The sequence below is a fragment of the Hemicordylus capensis genome, chromosome 1 (genome assembly GCF_027244095.1).
Source record: "Hemicordylus capensis ecotype Gifberg chromosome 1, rHemCap1.1.pri, whole genome shotgun sequence".
NCBI classification, from domain to species: Eukaryota; Metazoa; Chordata; class Lepidosauria; order Squamata; family Cordylidae; genus Hemicordylus; species Hemicordylus capensis.
Genome location: NC_069657.1, coordinates 229,483,566 through 229,499,653, shown reverse-complemented (window position 1 = coordinate 229,499,653; position 16,088 = coordinate 229,483,566). Strand labels below are relative to the sequence as shown.

The window sequence follows — 16,088 nt, the reverse complement described above, 5'->3', positions numbered from 1 at the left end:
ACCAACACTAGGTTTTGCCCCATCCCACCCGTTGATCCGCTAGGCACTAACTCTTAAGGGTCTTAAGCTCACAGTGTCCATCCCCTGTAGCTCAGGTCTGAACTTAAGGAGATCTAGCAACTGTATCTGCTTCAGTTCAAGACTCTGAAAGATACAGAATTCTGGAATAAATAATTGATACCCACCCACAGTCACCAGAACACACAACCTAAATTGTGGCCATACAACCTGTTCTACGGGCATTATATAGAGATGTCCACGAACCTCGATCCATGTGCATCTCTAGCATTGTACACTTAAATTTGTGTTTCAACTGTAGAATTTGGATTTCAAAATTTGTTCCTGGCTAGTAAAAATTAAACATGGCAACTCATAGCTCCCCATTTTAAATGCATGTGTTCAATTTCAGTATCCAAATTAATTTGTATTGTACTCAAATTAGTGATATATATTAATTTTATAAGAATAGACTTTAATTGCATTAATTATATACAATTTCACAGTTATAAGTACTAGTGGAACAGCCCTGTTACACAGCAACATAGGCATGTGTTTCAGATGCCCATAGCAGCATGGGCAGTTCAGAACCACCCTCAGTATACTATGGGAAATATCAGCCAAAGTGTCTAGACTCATTGGCTGATATCCAAACTATTGAAATGCTTGCACAACCAACCAAGTGCAAGAAGATCGCTTAGCTGTGCAAAGCCACAGGGATTCTTAGAATTGTGTTCTTGTGCAAATGTTCCCAGCACAACATATAAGGTGTGTCACAGTTTGCACACGTACAATACCAATCGAGAATGCAAGCACCAGACTTAGTGCAGCTATCCGGCACAACAGTATTGTACTAGCACAACACGTTAGTGCAAGTCTGGATGTCAGCCACTGGATTTTGACTGTCCTTACAAGTTTGTTAAAATTACTGGTTTGCTTTAAAGGGTTATGATGTTTAGATTAAGACAATAACTAAAATGCCAAGCACTACTAGACACTTGGCTATTTCCAAATACTAAAAATGGAATGGTATAATCAAGAAGCTTTTTGAAAATGTTGAGGTGATATATTTGCACATTTGAAACTTACAAAACAGAGCTAGTGCAATGGGTAACAGTCTCTGGAGACTTGATGCTGGAAGTTCAATTGGCTGTATTCATGACACAGAGATTTATCTTTGTTTCATCAGGTATGGAAAATATATGAACCGGGGGCTTCCGGCTGATCCCCTGCCCCCACTGAAGCCATCAAGCTTCCTCCATTAATGTCAGCAGACCCATAAATTTCCAATATATACTGAAGTAGGTAACTTTTGCCACTGCACAGAAGCTACTCCAGTGCCCCCAGCCTCCTGTAAATCCAGCAACACCCTATAAAACAGATTAACTGCACATGGGCCTAATTACATTTCATATTTTTTTGGAAAACAGAAAGATTCACACCTTCAAAATAATCAGTATGAAAAGAGTGATACAAGAAACCAAAAACAATCAAAAGTTAAAATTAAATGTTGTTTTCAAATGGAATAATAATACTTTGCAAAACAATTCTCTCTCTAATAAATTATTTATGGCATCCTACTAATTTTCATTCTGCTCCCTCTGCTCCAGCCATATTTTTCTTCTATCCAGTGCACCAACATGCCTAGCCCTTCTTTCTGACAGCTTGTCTATTCAGCAAGAAACCCTCAAAAGAGCCAGGCATTTATTCTTTTGCTATAATTTTTTAACTGAATAGTTTTCAGTTCTTCTGCCTTTAAGAAACATTTTCTACAGCAGCCTATTTACTGAGAAAGCCTTGCCTTCTGCCTTGTACCTACTCTGCACTGAAAAAGACCATGGAGTACATTCACTATCCAGCAGTACCAAACCTAGGGTTTGGGGGGACTCGTGTGCAAAAGATGCCTTGCAGCAGTGGAGGGAATAGAACCCAGTTGTCTTATGCTCCGTCTGATCCATCCCACCATTACTACCCATGCAGGCAGGGTCAAAAGGAACCCAAGATAGTAACTCTCAATTCGCTTCACTATTGCTGGGCGTCCTTCCTTTTGGTAAATGCTGTTCTGGACTGGATGGGGGCAAACAAGCTGAAACTCAATACAGATAAGACAGAAGTGCTCTGGGTTGGTAGAACTGATCATCCAAGTAATGATCATCCAAGTCTTGGAAGGGGTCACGTTCCATCTGAAGAACAAAGTCCACAGCTTGGAGGTGCTTCTGGACCCAATGCTGTCCTTGGAGACACGGGTGGCAGTGGTGTGCAGAAGTGCCTTTTACCAACTATGGCTGATACGCCAGCTGTGACCCTACTTGGAGAAGTCGGACCTGACTTCAGTCACTCATGCGTTAGTAACATCCAGATTGGACTACTGCAATGCACTCTATGTGGGGCTGCCCTTGAAGACTCTTCGGAAGCTTCAGCTGGTTCATAATGCTGCCACAAGGATGCTTGTGGGTGCGAGTCGCTTCACGAGTATTACACCCATCCTGCGTCAGCTTCATTGGCTACTGGTCTGCTTCCGGGCTAGATTCAAGGTGCTGATATTGACCTTTAAAGCCCTACATGGTTTGGGGCCGGGGTACCTGTAAGACCGCATTCGCCCATGTGAATCTGTCAGGGCCCTCCGATCATCATCTCAGGCCCTGCTCATGACCCCCCATTAACAGAGATCCAGTTGGTGGGGACTAGAGACAGGGCCTTTTCAGTTGTGGCCCCTCAGCTTTGGAACGCCCTCCCTGAAGAGCTTTGCCATGCTCCCTCCCTCAGGGTTTTTAAAAAAACATCTTAAAACACATCTTTTAAAGGAGACTTTTTAATATCATTATTTTGTTATATCTGGTAGGTTCTTTAGCTTGTTATAATTTTCAGTTTTAATTTGAACCTAATAATTGTTTTTAATCTGACTTTTTTTTTAAAAGAAATTTTATTACTTGTCTCTGAGTCTATGTTATTGTTGTAAGCTGCCCTGAACAGTATTGCACTGGAGGGGCGGGGTGAAAATAAAATAAAATTAAAATTAAATTAAATTAAAATAAAATAAAAATAATAAAAAGTGTGAGATTGCCCAACTTGAGATTGCCTGTTTTCCAATGGGAGAATTACGCAGCCACCCAGTGCAACTGAGATTTGTGGTTTGAAAGGGAGCAGCTAGGTATATGCGAAGAATGGCAACCAGGTCACTCTTCTTTTTGGTGTCTGGTCAGCAAGTGGGCCCACTGCAAATGTGATCCAGTCTTGTAATTCCTGATGCCAGCTTGCTAGCCATACTCTTGGGAATCACAGTCCACATGAGCTGTGGGCATGCTCTATACCCAACATTCCTTATCAAATGAGCAACCCAAGGCAATGTCATGCATGTATGGTCAAAATGGTGATGTGACATGGTCTATCCCAGTGGTTCCCAACCTGGGGGCCTCCACATGTTGCTGAACTACAACTCCCATCATCACCACAATAAATTGTACCTGGGGCTGATGGGAGTTGTAGTTGAGCAACATCTGGAGGCCCCAAAGTTGGGAACCACTGGTCTAACCTAGTCCTGAAAAAGCATGACATTCTTTCCAATGGGATTAAACTGAATGAGGTTTAGAGGCTATGGGTTGAATGCTGATTAGAGTTTGCACAAGTGGAAAAGCACTTCCTCTCAGAGAACAGGGGGATTTCTGTCAACTCCCTCCTCCATTGGAAGCTCTGCATACTTTATCCCATACTATTCCTGTTCCCTGATCCTCAAGATTGACTTTTTGGGGTGCTGCAGGACAAAGGGATGTTAAAGCCCCATTACGTGAACAGCATTCTTGGGACTCAAGCCAATAAGACTGCTATAATTGCTGCGGTAATTTTTCATTATTTTATTTTGGTTTTTTCCTCACCGGCATTCGATGAACCACTGGCGGATCTGATCCTGGAGGCTTTCTTTGATGTCAGGGCCTTCAATTTCTTTCACACGCTCCTTTATGCTTACTAGAGCTTTCTGGTAATCGGACTCATGTTTCTCCTGAATTTCACACCTTAAACTATCCACCTTCTGGGCTCGCACCAATGAAATACTAGGTCTTTGGAAGTGAGGAGGAAGAGTCTGAAAAAGACGTAGGAATACATATCAAAATGAGGCCTGGGATGTTTGCCTGTAACATGTCATAGTCCCAGTTTTAATTCTGGTAGTAACTTCAGAGGTTACTATTTTAGCCTGGGGTTTTTTAATGGACACAATAACCACAGCTTTAATAATCTTTCCAGTTTGCATTACTATCTCATCTTTGCCTTGTCTTGGCTAACACATGGGGCCAGCTGTAGCCCAGAGCGGACTGTCAGCACGTGAGCACTGTGGGTTCTCATCGTGGGCAAAGGAGGTGGAGTTGCTGTTACCACCACATCCCCCTGATTCACCAGTGAGGTGAATGGGGGAGATGCTCTTATTTTCAGAAAGGGTGCCAAAAATCACCACATTAAGACATTGGGTCTTCAGGTTGACTTGGCTGACCCCTGACACCAGGTCTGATAACACACCATGTGAACTTACAGGAAATTACCCCTTTCCATTCTCTCTACCTCACTTTTCACTTTTGATGTCTGGACTGAGGATGAGTTCTGTGTGATATTATTCATGTGGCAATTACAGTTATCACATAAAGAACTTAATATTTACATTGCAGAACAACTGGTTGCTTACCTGTAATTTTAGTTCTTCTAGTGGTCATCTGGGCTTTTACACTTCTGGGCTTTGCGCATGCACGGAGACCATATTGGAAAACTTCCAAGCTTATTCTCCTGCTTTTTGGTGGGAACTCCACCCCCCATTGCTATATGCAGCTGCGCCAGCCTTCAGTCAATGAGTCCGCCTGGAGGAGACCCCTCTGTGGGGAGTGGGGGAGGGCATGTAAAAGCCCAGATGACCACTAGAAGAAGAAAAATTACAGGTAAGCAACCTGTTGTTCTTCAATGTGATCTCTGGATTTTACACTTCTGGGAGCATAACAAGCTGCCTTACCTGATTGATAGTGGGATCTACTTGAAAATTGATTGAAGCACTGCTCTGCCAAAGCTCGCATTCCTCTGGGCTCATCATCTATTGTGTAGTGCTGGATAAAGGAATGCAGACAAACCCAGGTGGCAGCCTGGCAAATGACCTCTAACAGCACCGCCTTATCAAAGGCCACCGAAGTCACCATGGTCGTGGTGGAGTGTGCTTTAATTCTTCTTTGTGACTTCTTCTTTGTGATCTTACAGCAGAGCTTGATAACTGAGACTATCCATCTGGAAATGGACTGTGGGGAAACCTGAAGTCCCTTCTGATGTCCTTCAAACGAGACAAAGAGGAAGTCTGTCTTTCTCCATGCGACCATGCACTCAACACAGAAGGCCAAGGCCCATCCCACATCCAGAAGATATAGCCAATGTTCAGCTCTGGATGTCAGATTAGGAAAAAAGACAGCTAAGTTGATGGGTTCTGAGTGGTGAAATGACAACTTGGGCAGGCACTAGATGTCTGGTCAGAGTATAATTTTATCTTTATGGAAGGTAAGTTATGGAGTGTCCACTCTCAAGGCCTGCAGTTTGCTTACTCTATGTGCAGAAGTGATAGCTACTAAAAAAACAAACTTTCCAGATGAGTAGCTGATGGTCTATTGTGGCCAGAGGCTCAACAAGAGGTTTCAGTGAAAGAGAGAGCTCCCATGCCGGTGCCATCAGCAGAGCGTCTGGGTAAAGATGTGACAGGCCCTTTAAGAACTTCTTGAGTACATCATTGTGGAACCAGGAGTGGTTTGTTTCAACAGTATAAGACATTGTAGTGAGTAGAAAGTACATTGCAGTGATCAGCCTCCCAGCTCCAATAGGGTTAACAGGAAGTGAACCCCTGGCCTTGAATGACAGGCTGAAGACCTCAGGTCTTGACCAATCAATCCACCAGGTGTGTGGGACATGAGGGCTGCTGGGTGGGGGTGGGGAGTGCTGGGAAGGAGAAGAAGGAAGAGGAGAGAGCGGAGGGGCAGTGACCAGCATGGAGGCTGCTCCAACATCGTGAATGCTGCAGGACAATCTCTAAGGGTGAAAGATTTGCAGGGACTTGATCTTGCCAGGAATATTGGTGAGTTTGGGGGGGAATGAAGCCAAGGTTTTTGAGCTTCAGAAAACTAGCATAGGGAAAAGTATGCTTAGTCAGACTTTGTGTTAGGAATTATTTTGCTTTCTGAGTTTGCTTTGCAATTCTTAAATATCTGTTCTTTGTAACTGAGAAACTAAGATAGCAATGTGTGCCACCTAAAAAAGATCTGGGCGTTCTGAAACATTCTTGTAATCCAAGTTAGGCATTTTGGAGAGTATCTAAAAAGCCAAAACCTCAGATGAACCAGCCTACAGCAATTGAATACAAGTGAAAAGATTAAAATTAATGAATAAAATTTTCTCTGTTCTTTTCTTTTTACAAGCCTTCCAGAGTTGGTTATTAACTCAGGAGAAGGAAGGGGATGGGTGGAAGGAGGGAATTCCTCCAGTGCAGACACGTCATCAAAAGAGCTTAGCCAGCTATCATTAGCGCCACGTGCAAGCAAACACACAGGGGAGCAGTGGGTTTGTATATACTTGCCTGTTAGCAAGGGGAAGCAAAGTGAAACGGAGCTTTTCAGTCACTCAAACCCCATTAGGAAAAGCTTTTAAAAGTGACTTGGTTGATTTAATCAACCAGAAATATAGAACAGTTTTATGAGGAGCCCACCCAGGCAGCTCAGCAGGGATGACTCAGCGATCATTCTCCTCACACGTGCTGATCTGAGTAGAAAGGATATTTGATTCCTTACAGACATGATGGTAGTGATGTGCCCGGACCGGTTCGGAGGCCATTCTACAGGCCTCCGGACCGGTCCGGGGATGGACGGTTCGGGTTCGGATGGATTGGGGTGGGGGGGTTTACTTACCCCTCCCACTGCTTTCCACATTTGGCGCCGTATTTTCTGTAGCAATGGGGTGGAAGGATACCTCCCTGCCGCCCCTTTCCCCACTTGACTAAGCGCTACAGTCCAGTGCTGGTTTCCTTTCTGGGTGGAGCTCGCTTCAGTGGCTCCTCCGACGATTGCCCTGGCAGCAGGCCTTTTCTGGCCTCCGGCCCAGGGCTTCTGCTGGTGCCGGCGGCAGCCGCAGCACCTCCACGTGGAGCTGATGCGACAGCGGCGGTGGCAGCAGTGAGGCAGTATCCAGTGAGCCGGCGCCGCAGTTTGGTCCCTCGCTGGCTAGGAGGAGCTCGCTCAAGCGGCTCCTCCGACAGTCGCCCCAGTGGTACAGCCCTCTTTCTTGTCCTGGTCAACATTGTCCCCCCCCACCCCGTCAAGGAGTTGAGGAGGTATCCTTCCGCCCCATTGCTACAGGAGGCGCACAGTCAAGTGGGGAAAGGGGCAGCAGGGAGGTATCCTGCTGCCCCATTGCTACAGAAAATACAGCACCAAAGGTGGAAAGCGGCAGGAGGAATAAGTAAACCCCCCGCCCTTAATGGAACCCCCCACCCCAGTGCTGGACCACAGCTCCGCAGTTCCGTGCACACCCCTACACGATGGCTGCCAAGTGGACCCATGAAGAAGATAGCTTAAAAAAAAATTAAATTAACATTTTCTTTCAAATGTAACAGGTAGGCACATATATGTTGTGCCGACAATGAAGAAACATTGAAACTATGCTCAACAGCGAATTTTGTGAAATGTGTCAGTTTATGGGAATAGGACTTAACTGTGGATGGCTTGCGTGCAGCTTGGAGAACCCTATGGAGCTCTATGGGGAAGGCCTGAATATCCTCCACACTGTCAGGTGGAGGGATCACGCTCTTTGCTGTGACAGTACATAGGAAGCTGCCATATACTGAGTCAGAGCATAGGTCTATCTAGCTCAGTATTGTCTTAACAGACTGGCAGCGGCTTCTCCAAGGTTACAGGCAGGAGTCTCTCTCAGCCCTATCTTGGAGAAGCCAGGGAGGAAACTTGGAACCTTCTGCTCTTCCCAGAGCGGCTCCATCCCCTGAGGGGAATATCTTACAGTGCTCACACTTCTAGTCTCCCTTTCATATGCAACCAGGGTAGACCCTGTTTAGCTAAGGGGACAAGTAATGCTTGCTACCACAAGACCAGCTCTCCTCTAATAGTAGATGGCTGTGGAACAGTAGGAGTCAGTAGTCAGTTGTCAACATTCGAAGGCGCAGCGGGGGCCACCATGGCATGATCAGGATGCAGTTTTCTCCCTCTGTTCTGATCCTTAAAAGAACCCGCAGGAGCAGCAGGATTAGGAGCAGGACCGTCCATGTGATGGTGAAAGTGTCTCCCCACAAGCGATGTCCCATGCCCACTCTGGAACAGTAGGGAAGACATTGCCTGTTCTCTGCAGTAGCAAAGAAATCCAATGTGGGATTCCCCACTGGTCAATCAGCCTGTGAAGGACTCCATGAGCAAACTGCCATTCATGGGATATTATAAGGGATCTGCTGAGGGTGTCCAAGTTGAATTACGTGGCTCTGAATATGGACCACCTGCAGTGTAGCCCGATGCCTGATGCACCAATACCATAGACTCAAGGATTACTGTAGGAGGCTCCTGAAGCCAGTACCACCCTGTCTGTTGACATGCACTTTTGCGGTAGTATTGTCCATCTGAACTATCACAGAGGCCCCTGCTATGAAAGGCTGGAAGCACCTGAGTGCCTTGAAGACTGCGAGGAGCTCCAGGTAGCTGATGTGTCAAGATCCCTCATGCCCGTGCCAGTGACCTTTCACACGGTATTCCCATAGATGCACTCCCCAGCCTCATTCAGGGGCATCTATAGAGAGGACTAATTTTGGAATTGGAACATAGAAGGGGCTTCTGGTAGACAGATGATTCAGAAGCATCCACCAATGGAGGGAAGCATAGACTTCTTCTGGGAGGGAGTAGGAGCATATTTTGTGAGTCTGTGTGAGGGTGAAAACTGTCCAAGAACCAGAATTGAAGCACACGCATATGGAGGCGAGTGTGTGGTGACTGCCATGTGGCCTAAGTTCTGGCCCTATAAAGGCCACCCCAGCAACTGTTCCTTCCAGGGTAATGAGCATACACAATCTGGTATCTGGCAGGAAGACTCTGGCACGGGCTGAATCAAAGATCAGTCCTTAGGAGTTAGATGCATTGTGTGGGTTGCAGCTGAGACTTCTGGTAGCTGACTTGGAGTCCCAGGGTCTCTATGAGAGCGATGGTGTCCTGTACTGCTGATGCAGCCTGGCTGAAAGAGTCTGCTGCCATCAGCCAGTCATCGAGAAATAGAAAGGGGCCATACACTCGGTAAAGACCCTGGGAGCTGAAGCCAATCCAAGGTGGAGAGTCTTACTTGGAAATGTAGAAATTTCCAATGCTGGAGTCAGATAGAGACGTGATAGTAGGTCTCTGAGGTCTAGGGATGCCATCCACATGCCCCTCTTGAAGGGTGACAAAATCATAGCGATCATCAGCATACGGAAACATTTGTAAATAATGAACTTATTTAACTCCCTCAGATCCAGAATAGGGCGAAGACCACCGTTGACCTTCAGGACCATGAAATATGGGGAGTAGAATCCTTGGGATGTGAGACTGTGAACACTTTCTGTAGCATCTTTCCCAAAAGGACCATGATTTCTTCCATGAGCACTAGTGTAGGAGGAATGACAATCCTTCGAGAGAAGGGTGGCTTTGTTGTAAAGTCTAGGGCATACCCCACGCGAATTATGGTAAAGACCCAAGCATCTGAATTATCTGATTCCAAGTCAGTAGGCATGGGGTGAGATGACTGCCGGTGGAGAAGAGAAAAAAGTCATTGTCTCTTAGAGTAGGAGCGGGTGCGTTGTTGCAGCTGCGATTTGGCTTGGGAATAGGGCACCTTCTTAGGAGGGTCATATCAGTTCAGGTGAAATGACCACTCAGATGAGGTCTGTTGTGAAGAAGAGCAGGAAAATTGGGAATGAGGCCATTTGCTTGGCTTACTGGAGTGGAATTTAGCAGGCTGGTAACTCATAGAACAAGCCGTACTTTTTAATTTTTGAACTTTCTGCAAGGTCTTGTCCATCTTGTCTTCAGACAGGGCCTACCCCTCAAAGGAAAGTTCTTCTACCCAAGAGTGTGCCTCAAAGGTCAGTCCCGAAGACCACAGCCAAGCATGCTTACGGAATGCAAAGAGGTTGCCATAACTTTAGCCACACAGGGGCGGAGCAAGACATGGGCAAGATGGCATGTTAGCTCAATCACTCCCTCCACCTCAGCCCTTTTAATAGACTTAGCCTTGAAAGTTTGGAAACTATGCTTGCTAATTTGAAGTGATATCTAAGGAAAAATGTCTAAGAAAGAGTTGAAGAGGAAAGGAAAAGGAATTAAAGCCTTCCTGGATGAACTGAAGCCAGCTGCTATGTCACCCCCTCATAATGCAGGAGAGGAGAAGGATGAAGAAATCCAAGAAGAAGCTCATTCGATCTACAAAAATAACAAGAAAAGCTTTTATATACCTCCGGTCGAACTTTGGAATAATAATCAATCGAACATTTGATAAGGCAGCTTAATAAAGAACTACAAATGGAATGGAGAAACTCCTTTACAATGGTCCGCCAAGATCTGGCTGGTATAATTGACCAAATTAATAAGCAATTTAAGGAGTTTGCACAGCAAATATCTGATATTGGACAAACAGCCAGCAATGCCTTTGATTTAGCTAATAAGAATGCTCTAGAATTATCTATTAGTCACCGTAAGTGGCGCAGCGGGGAAATGCTTGACTAACAAGCAGAAGGTTGACGGTTCAAATCCCTGCTGGTACCTTCAGGCAGATGCTGAAAAGCATCATCTCATACTGTGTGGGAGGAGGCAATGGTAAACCCCTCCTGTATTCTACCAAAGAAAACCAAAGGGATCTGTGGGCACCAGGTGTCAAAATCGACTGGTACACTTTACCTTTAGAATTATCTATTACTCAGAAAAAAATTGTGGAGATAAGAGAGGATATGGCGGCTATCCAAGATCGTGATACAAGAAATAATTTAAGAATTTGGGGCATTAGTGAGAAGGTGGATTTAATGAGTTATGTTATTACTAAAATGAATGGGATGATTCCAAACTTGCAACTGGTGGAAAAAGACTTGGAGAGAATTCATAGGGTCCCATACAAGATGTCAACACAGAAACCGAGAGACGTCCTGATGAGATTTGTTAACTCCGGCTTGAAGGACAGAGTTCTACATACGGGGCGTCAAAAAGATCTAATCTGGGAAAATGAGGAAGTGTTATTCTTTCAAGAAATCAGTATAGCAACATTACAGCGGTGTAAAGAATTCAAGCCCTTGACTGAGCTTCTGTCTTCAAAGGGGATTCGATATAAATGGGGCTTTCCCTTTAAAATAATTATCTTTAAACCTGAAGGGAAGCAAGTTATTATTTCTGTGGAACAAATGCAAAATGAAACAGCAAAGCAGAAAAGTCTTGCATGGAATTAAACAACTTGGCCTTGAGGTAGCTGGTCTTCGGAAAACAGGAGAACTTGTTAGAAGATAAGCTATGCTTCTCTGCCAAGAAGAGTTGAACTGGAAACCAGGCAATTTTGACCTCGAGGCTGTGGTCTATGGAACCTATGAGAACCTAAGAGAAGCAGCTGGAAGATTTCATAATTCACACTTTTAGATGAACTTTAAAATAGAAATTAAAAAGAAGAGAGAAGATTGCTAAGATGTTTAGTCAGGCTAGGTCAATATAATCAATTAGTTGACTAATTATTTCGTTACAAGGAATATTGGGCTGGGAATGGAGAGAGGACTGGCTGATGCTCCCCCTCGCCTCTCAAACTGTTAAAGGATCCTAGATTCCTCTGCAAACAATGTTTGCTTTCGGTCTAAGTAGGCCAGGGAGGAAGGGGAAGGGGAAAAGGGGAACACATCTTGTAAAAAGGAACAATTAAATACAGTATTTTATACTCTATAGATAGAGATACTAAAATAGAAATGGGCATTTTGAGTGAACTGGAATTATCTGGTTCATAGAAATTGAATAACTATTTTTTTTTTTAAAGGAATAAGGAATAAAATGAGTGATCAGTGAATGGTAGTTTCTCTGAATGTAAGAGGTTTGGGGGATTAAAAGGGCTTAAAGATGTTTGGGGGATTAAAATTAAAAGGGCTAGGAGATCTAAATATGTCAAATCCATTGGTGGTGTTTTTTTGTTAAGAGACCTATAAGATAGATGGTATTGCTGATAGATATTATGGAAAGCAATTTTTTGCTCAAGAGACAAATAAGGCAAGAGGGGTTGCTATTCTATTTAAAGCCAATATCTGTCAGGAGCTCAATCTACAGAAGACACTGGCTCGAAATATATGAAACAACTAGTGGGCCCGGGCACAGAGCATCTGTGCCTCTAGTGCGGCCGGGCCCACCACCGCCTGCGCTGCGGCCGGGCCCGCCGCCTTACCTCCGCGGCCGGGCCCGAGAGTGCCGCCGCCGCCCCTGGGCCCGAGAGTGCTGCTGTGGCCGGGCCCGGCCAGGCCCGCCGCCTCGCCTCCGCGGCCGGGTCCGCCTGGCTCCCCGGCCATGGCCGCCACTGCCGTTCTCCTGGGTGTGCTGCCAGCCAATCAGGTGCCCCCTGCAGCCCAGCCAATCAGCTGGGCTGCCGGGACGCATTTCTCCTGGGCACACCCAGGAGAATTATATATATAGATAGCCAGTAGCTCAAGTTTCAGCTTTACTGGCAAATGGTAAGCTTTAACAGTCTCACTATGAATACAGAAGTGAGGAGTGAGAAGCCCAGATTCCAAAGTAACAATCTCTCTGACAAAAGCTCAAAGCAGATTAGACATGTTGTTTCCAGCAGTTTGTTCAAGGCACAGGCTGCCAAATTTATAATCATCAGACACGTGGACTTAGTCAACACTCCACCCCGCCAGCTGACTACTACTCTGTAATTCCCTCACCTACTGTTGACGTTTCCCCCGCCGGCGTCCTCGAGGAGATAACAGCCGTTCAATTTCTGGCTCAGATCCTGACCCTTCTCTCCAAAGATCATGTGGCCCTGCTGGCCCCTCCTGTGACAAACACTCGTCCTGGCCTGTCTCAACTACCTCCCTGTTCAAATCACCAGCCTGCTCCTCCTCAGGTGCTTTACCACTTTCTAGTAAGTCCCTTGCCCCCCCGCCCTCCTCTCCAATGTCCTCGAGTGGGGGCATGACAATATTGATCTTGTTATCGATTTTTTAAAAAAAGATAAGGATGGAAGATATATATTCTTATTAAGAACAAGTTCTATAATAAAACTATTACTTGGGCATCTATTTATGCTCCAAATCAGAGACAGATTGACTTCCTTCAGAAAACAATGAGGAAAATGAAAAGGTTTGCTGGTACTAATATAGTGTTGGGAGGAGATATTTCAACATTGATGCAACTAAGACATCTAATGGGAATAAATCAATATTTATATAACATAAGAAACAAACTTCACTATCGTGGAATTTTCAAAGATTGATGCATAAGTATGAGCGTACAGATATTTGGCAAGCGTTAAACCCCTCTGCAAAAAGCTTTACATTTTTTTCAGGAAGACATCAATCTTATTCTAGGTTAGATTACATATAAGCATCTAATACCTTGTTAAAGGAATTTCAAAAGGGAGAAATTGGACCCATTTTGTCTCAGACCATGCCCCAGTGATCTTTAAGTTTAAATCCAAGGAGAAATTTTTATTCTCCCCAGTTTGGTGTTTTAAACCTAGACTACTTGTTGATTAGGTGACAAAGTAAAAATCCCCCCCCCATTTTTTTTTTTAAATGAAAATGATAAAGAGCATACAATGTTAGCTGTGAGGTGAGATGTGATGAAAGCTGTTATTAGAGGGGAGTGTATTAATCAGATGAGCAGGATTAAAAAACAATCAGCACAAATGAATGATAAACTCCAGTTGGAGATTAATCACCTACTGGCAATATTTAATAGAACAGGGCCGGTGAATACTTATAAGCAAATAGATTAAAAAAAGAAAGGTGCTCGAGGTTCTGAAAACAACAAATTTCTACTCAACTTATTTATTTAAAACAAAGACACTATGAATATGACAATAAAAATACAGGATTGTTAACTCATAAACTAAAGGAGAAGTGGTTTATAAAAGCTAAAAGAGATGATACAGGCTGAATCATCACTAACATAAAAGATATTAGTAATCAATTTGTTAAGTTCTTTAAACAATTATTTAACTCTCAAAATCCAACAAAGGGGAAAATTCTTAACTATTTAGATAAGATTAACTCTCCACAATTATTATCAGAGGATGTTCAAATCCTAGAAGCACCATTTACTAAAGCAGAAGTTCTTGAAGTTTTAAAAATAATTCAGAATTCCAAACTGGATAGCATGATAGGGGAATTTTTTTTAGGAAATAAAGAAAATATTAGGTTTAATAATAAAGAAATTATTAAACCAGAATCTGTAATGTTAATTAATGCTTTACGTCAGGGAGCTTGTCTCCCATTCTCGTGGTATGATTCAAAAATAACAATTCCCAAACTAGGCAGAGATTTACAAGAAGTTAGCTCTTATAGAGCGATTTTGTTACTCAATGTTGATTACAAATTATACACAGGTGGCAACGGCGGTGGGGGGCCCGGGTGAGGCGGCGGCGGGCCCGGGCGAGGCGGCGGGACTCGGCCCGACAGCCTGGGCAAGAGGGTGAGGGTGAGCAGAGGCTAGCAAGTGGCGGCAACGGGCCTGACAGGCCCGGCCGCAAATGCGGCACTCAGCCTGGTAGCGGGCCAGGCCGCGGAGGTGCTGGGCCCAGCCGCTGAGGCAGCTCACGGCCAGGCGGCGGAACTGGCCGCCGAGGCCAGACGCCCACAGGAGGCTGGGGTGGGAGAGACCCGGGCGGCAGGACTTCCATGTTTGCTGCCTGGGTGGAGGAGCAGCGGCAGCTGCCGCCGCCCGATAACTACTGTGAAATGAAATGCGGGGGAGGGGGAGGGGCAGGGGGGCAAGAGAGAGTGAGGCAGGGAGGGCAAGAAGGAAGGGGGAGGGGGAGGACAAGAAGGAGGGGGAGGGGAGGGAGGGCAAGAGAGAGTGGGAGGGGAGGGGGCAAGAGAGAGTGGGAAGGGAGGGGAGGGGGCAAGAGAGTGGGGCGGGAGGAAGGAGAAGAGGGGCAAGAGTGTAAGGCAGAAGGGAGGGAGGGGGATACAGCCGGCCCCAAAGAAAGCACAGATGCTCTGTGCGGGTTGGCTAGTATGATTGAATTTATAATGGATGATGTATCAAAGCAGTAGATACAAATAGAAGAGACACAAGAATTAGCAGGAGTTTTAAGACAAATATTTTTTTACCCAAGTAAATTCATAGATGTTAAGAAAATTAAAAAATGTATTCACTAGAAATATGTTCCAGATATGGAAAGAAAAAATTACAATATTGAGAGGAGATTTTTCTCCATTAACACCTCTATTAACATGTCTGGATACTGGGGCAGGCAACTCTGGATTGGCTTATTTGAGACTGTTGAAGGAGATATTTTTTTTAGAGAATAAGAGATTGTTATAGATATAAGAGGTTATATAACAATATTGAGATTGAACAACAAACAGGATGCCAAATACCTTGGCTAGTTTGGTTTCAAATTAGATGCATACTGATGGATAGTAGAGTCGAGAGTTCAGTTACTCGCTCACTTACAAATTTTGAGAAATTAATACTTTGCTATCAGGATTAGCCTAAAGGAGTAAGTTCAACTATCTATAAAGTATTAATACTAGGGATGTGCAAAAAATTTCGGGCACAGAACGACCTGTGCCCAAAACGAGCAATTTCGGGTGATTCGGGGCCAAACCGAATCACCCCTGATGTCCCCCGATATTTTTCGGGCCCGAGCCGAATCACCCGAATTTCGGGCCCGAAAAATTCAGGTGATTCGGTTCATGATTGATTTTGGGGGATTTTTTGAAGTTTTAGTGACTTTGGGGCAGTTCGGGGGCATAGCATGGGATCTGGGCAAAAGGAGTGGGGTGGGGTGGTAGTGCCTAATGGGTGCAGGCTACCACCCCAATTTCAGGGGGAATGGGCAAAGGGCTGATTTTTTGAGAATTTTTGAAGTTTTAG

General features: G+C 44.8%; 1 protein-coding gene across 6 annotated transcripts in view; it reads right to left on the bottom strand.

Moving 5' to 3' along the window:
- IQCA1 (IQ motif containing with AAA domain 1) overlaps positions 1-16,088 on the bottom strand; it is a 169,826-nt gene that overhangs the window by 117,329 nt on the left and 36,409 nt on the right. For all 6 annotated transcript variants that reach the window (XM_053283146.1, XM_053283149.1, XM_053283147.1 and 3 more), the window contains exon 6: positions 3,870-4,075. In XM_053283146.1, the coding sequence (XP_053139121.1) occupies positions 3,870-4,075 (206 nt within the window). The remainder of the gene's footprint in view (positions 1-3,869; positions 4,076-16,088) is intronic.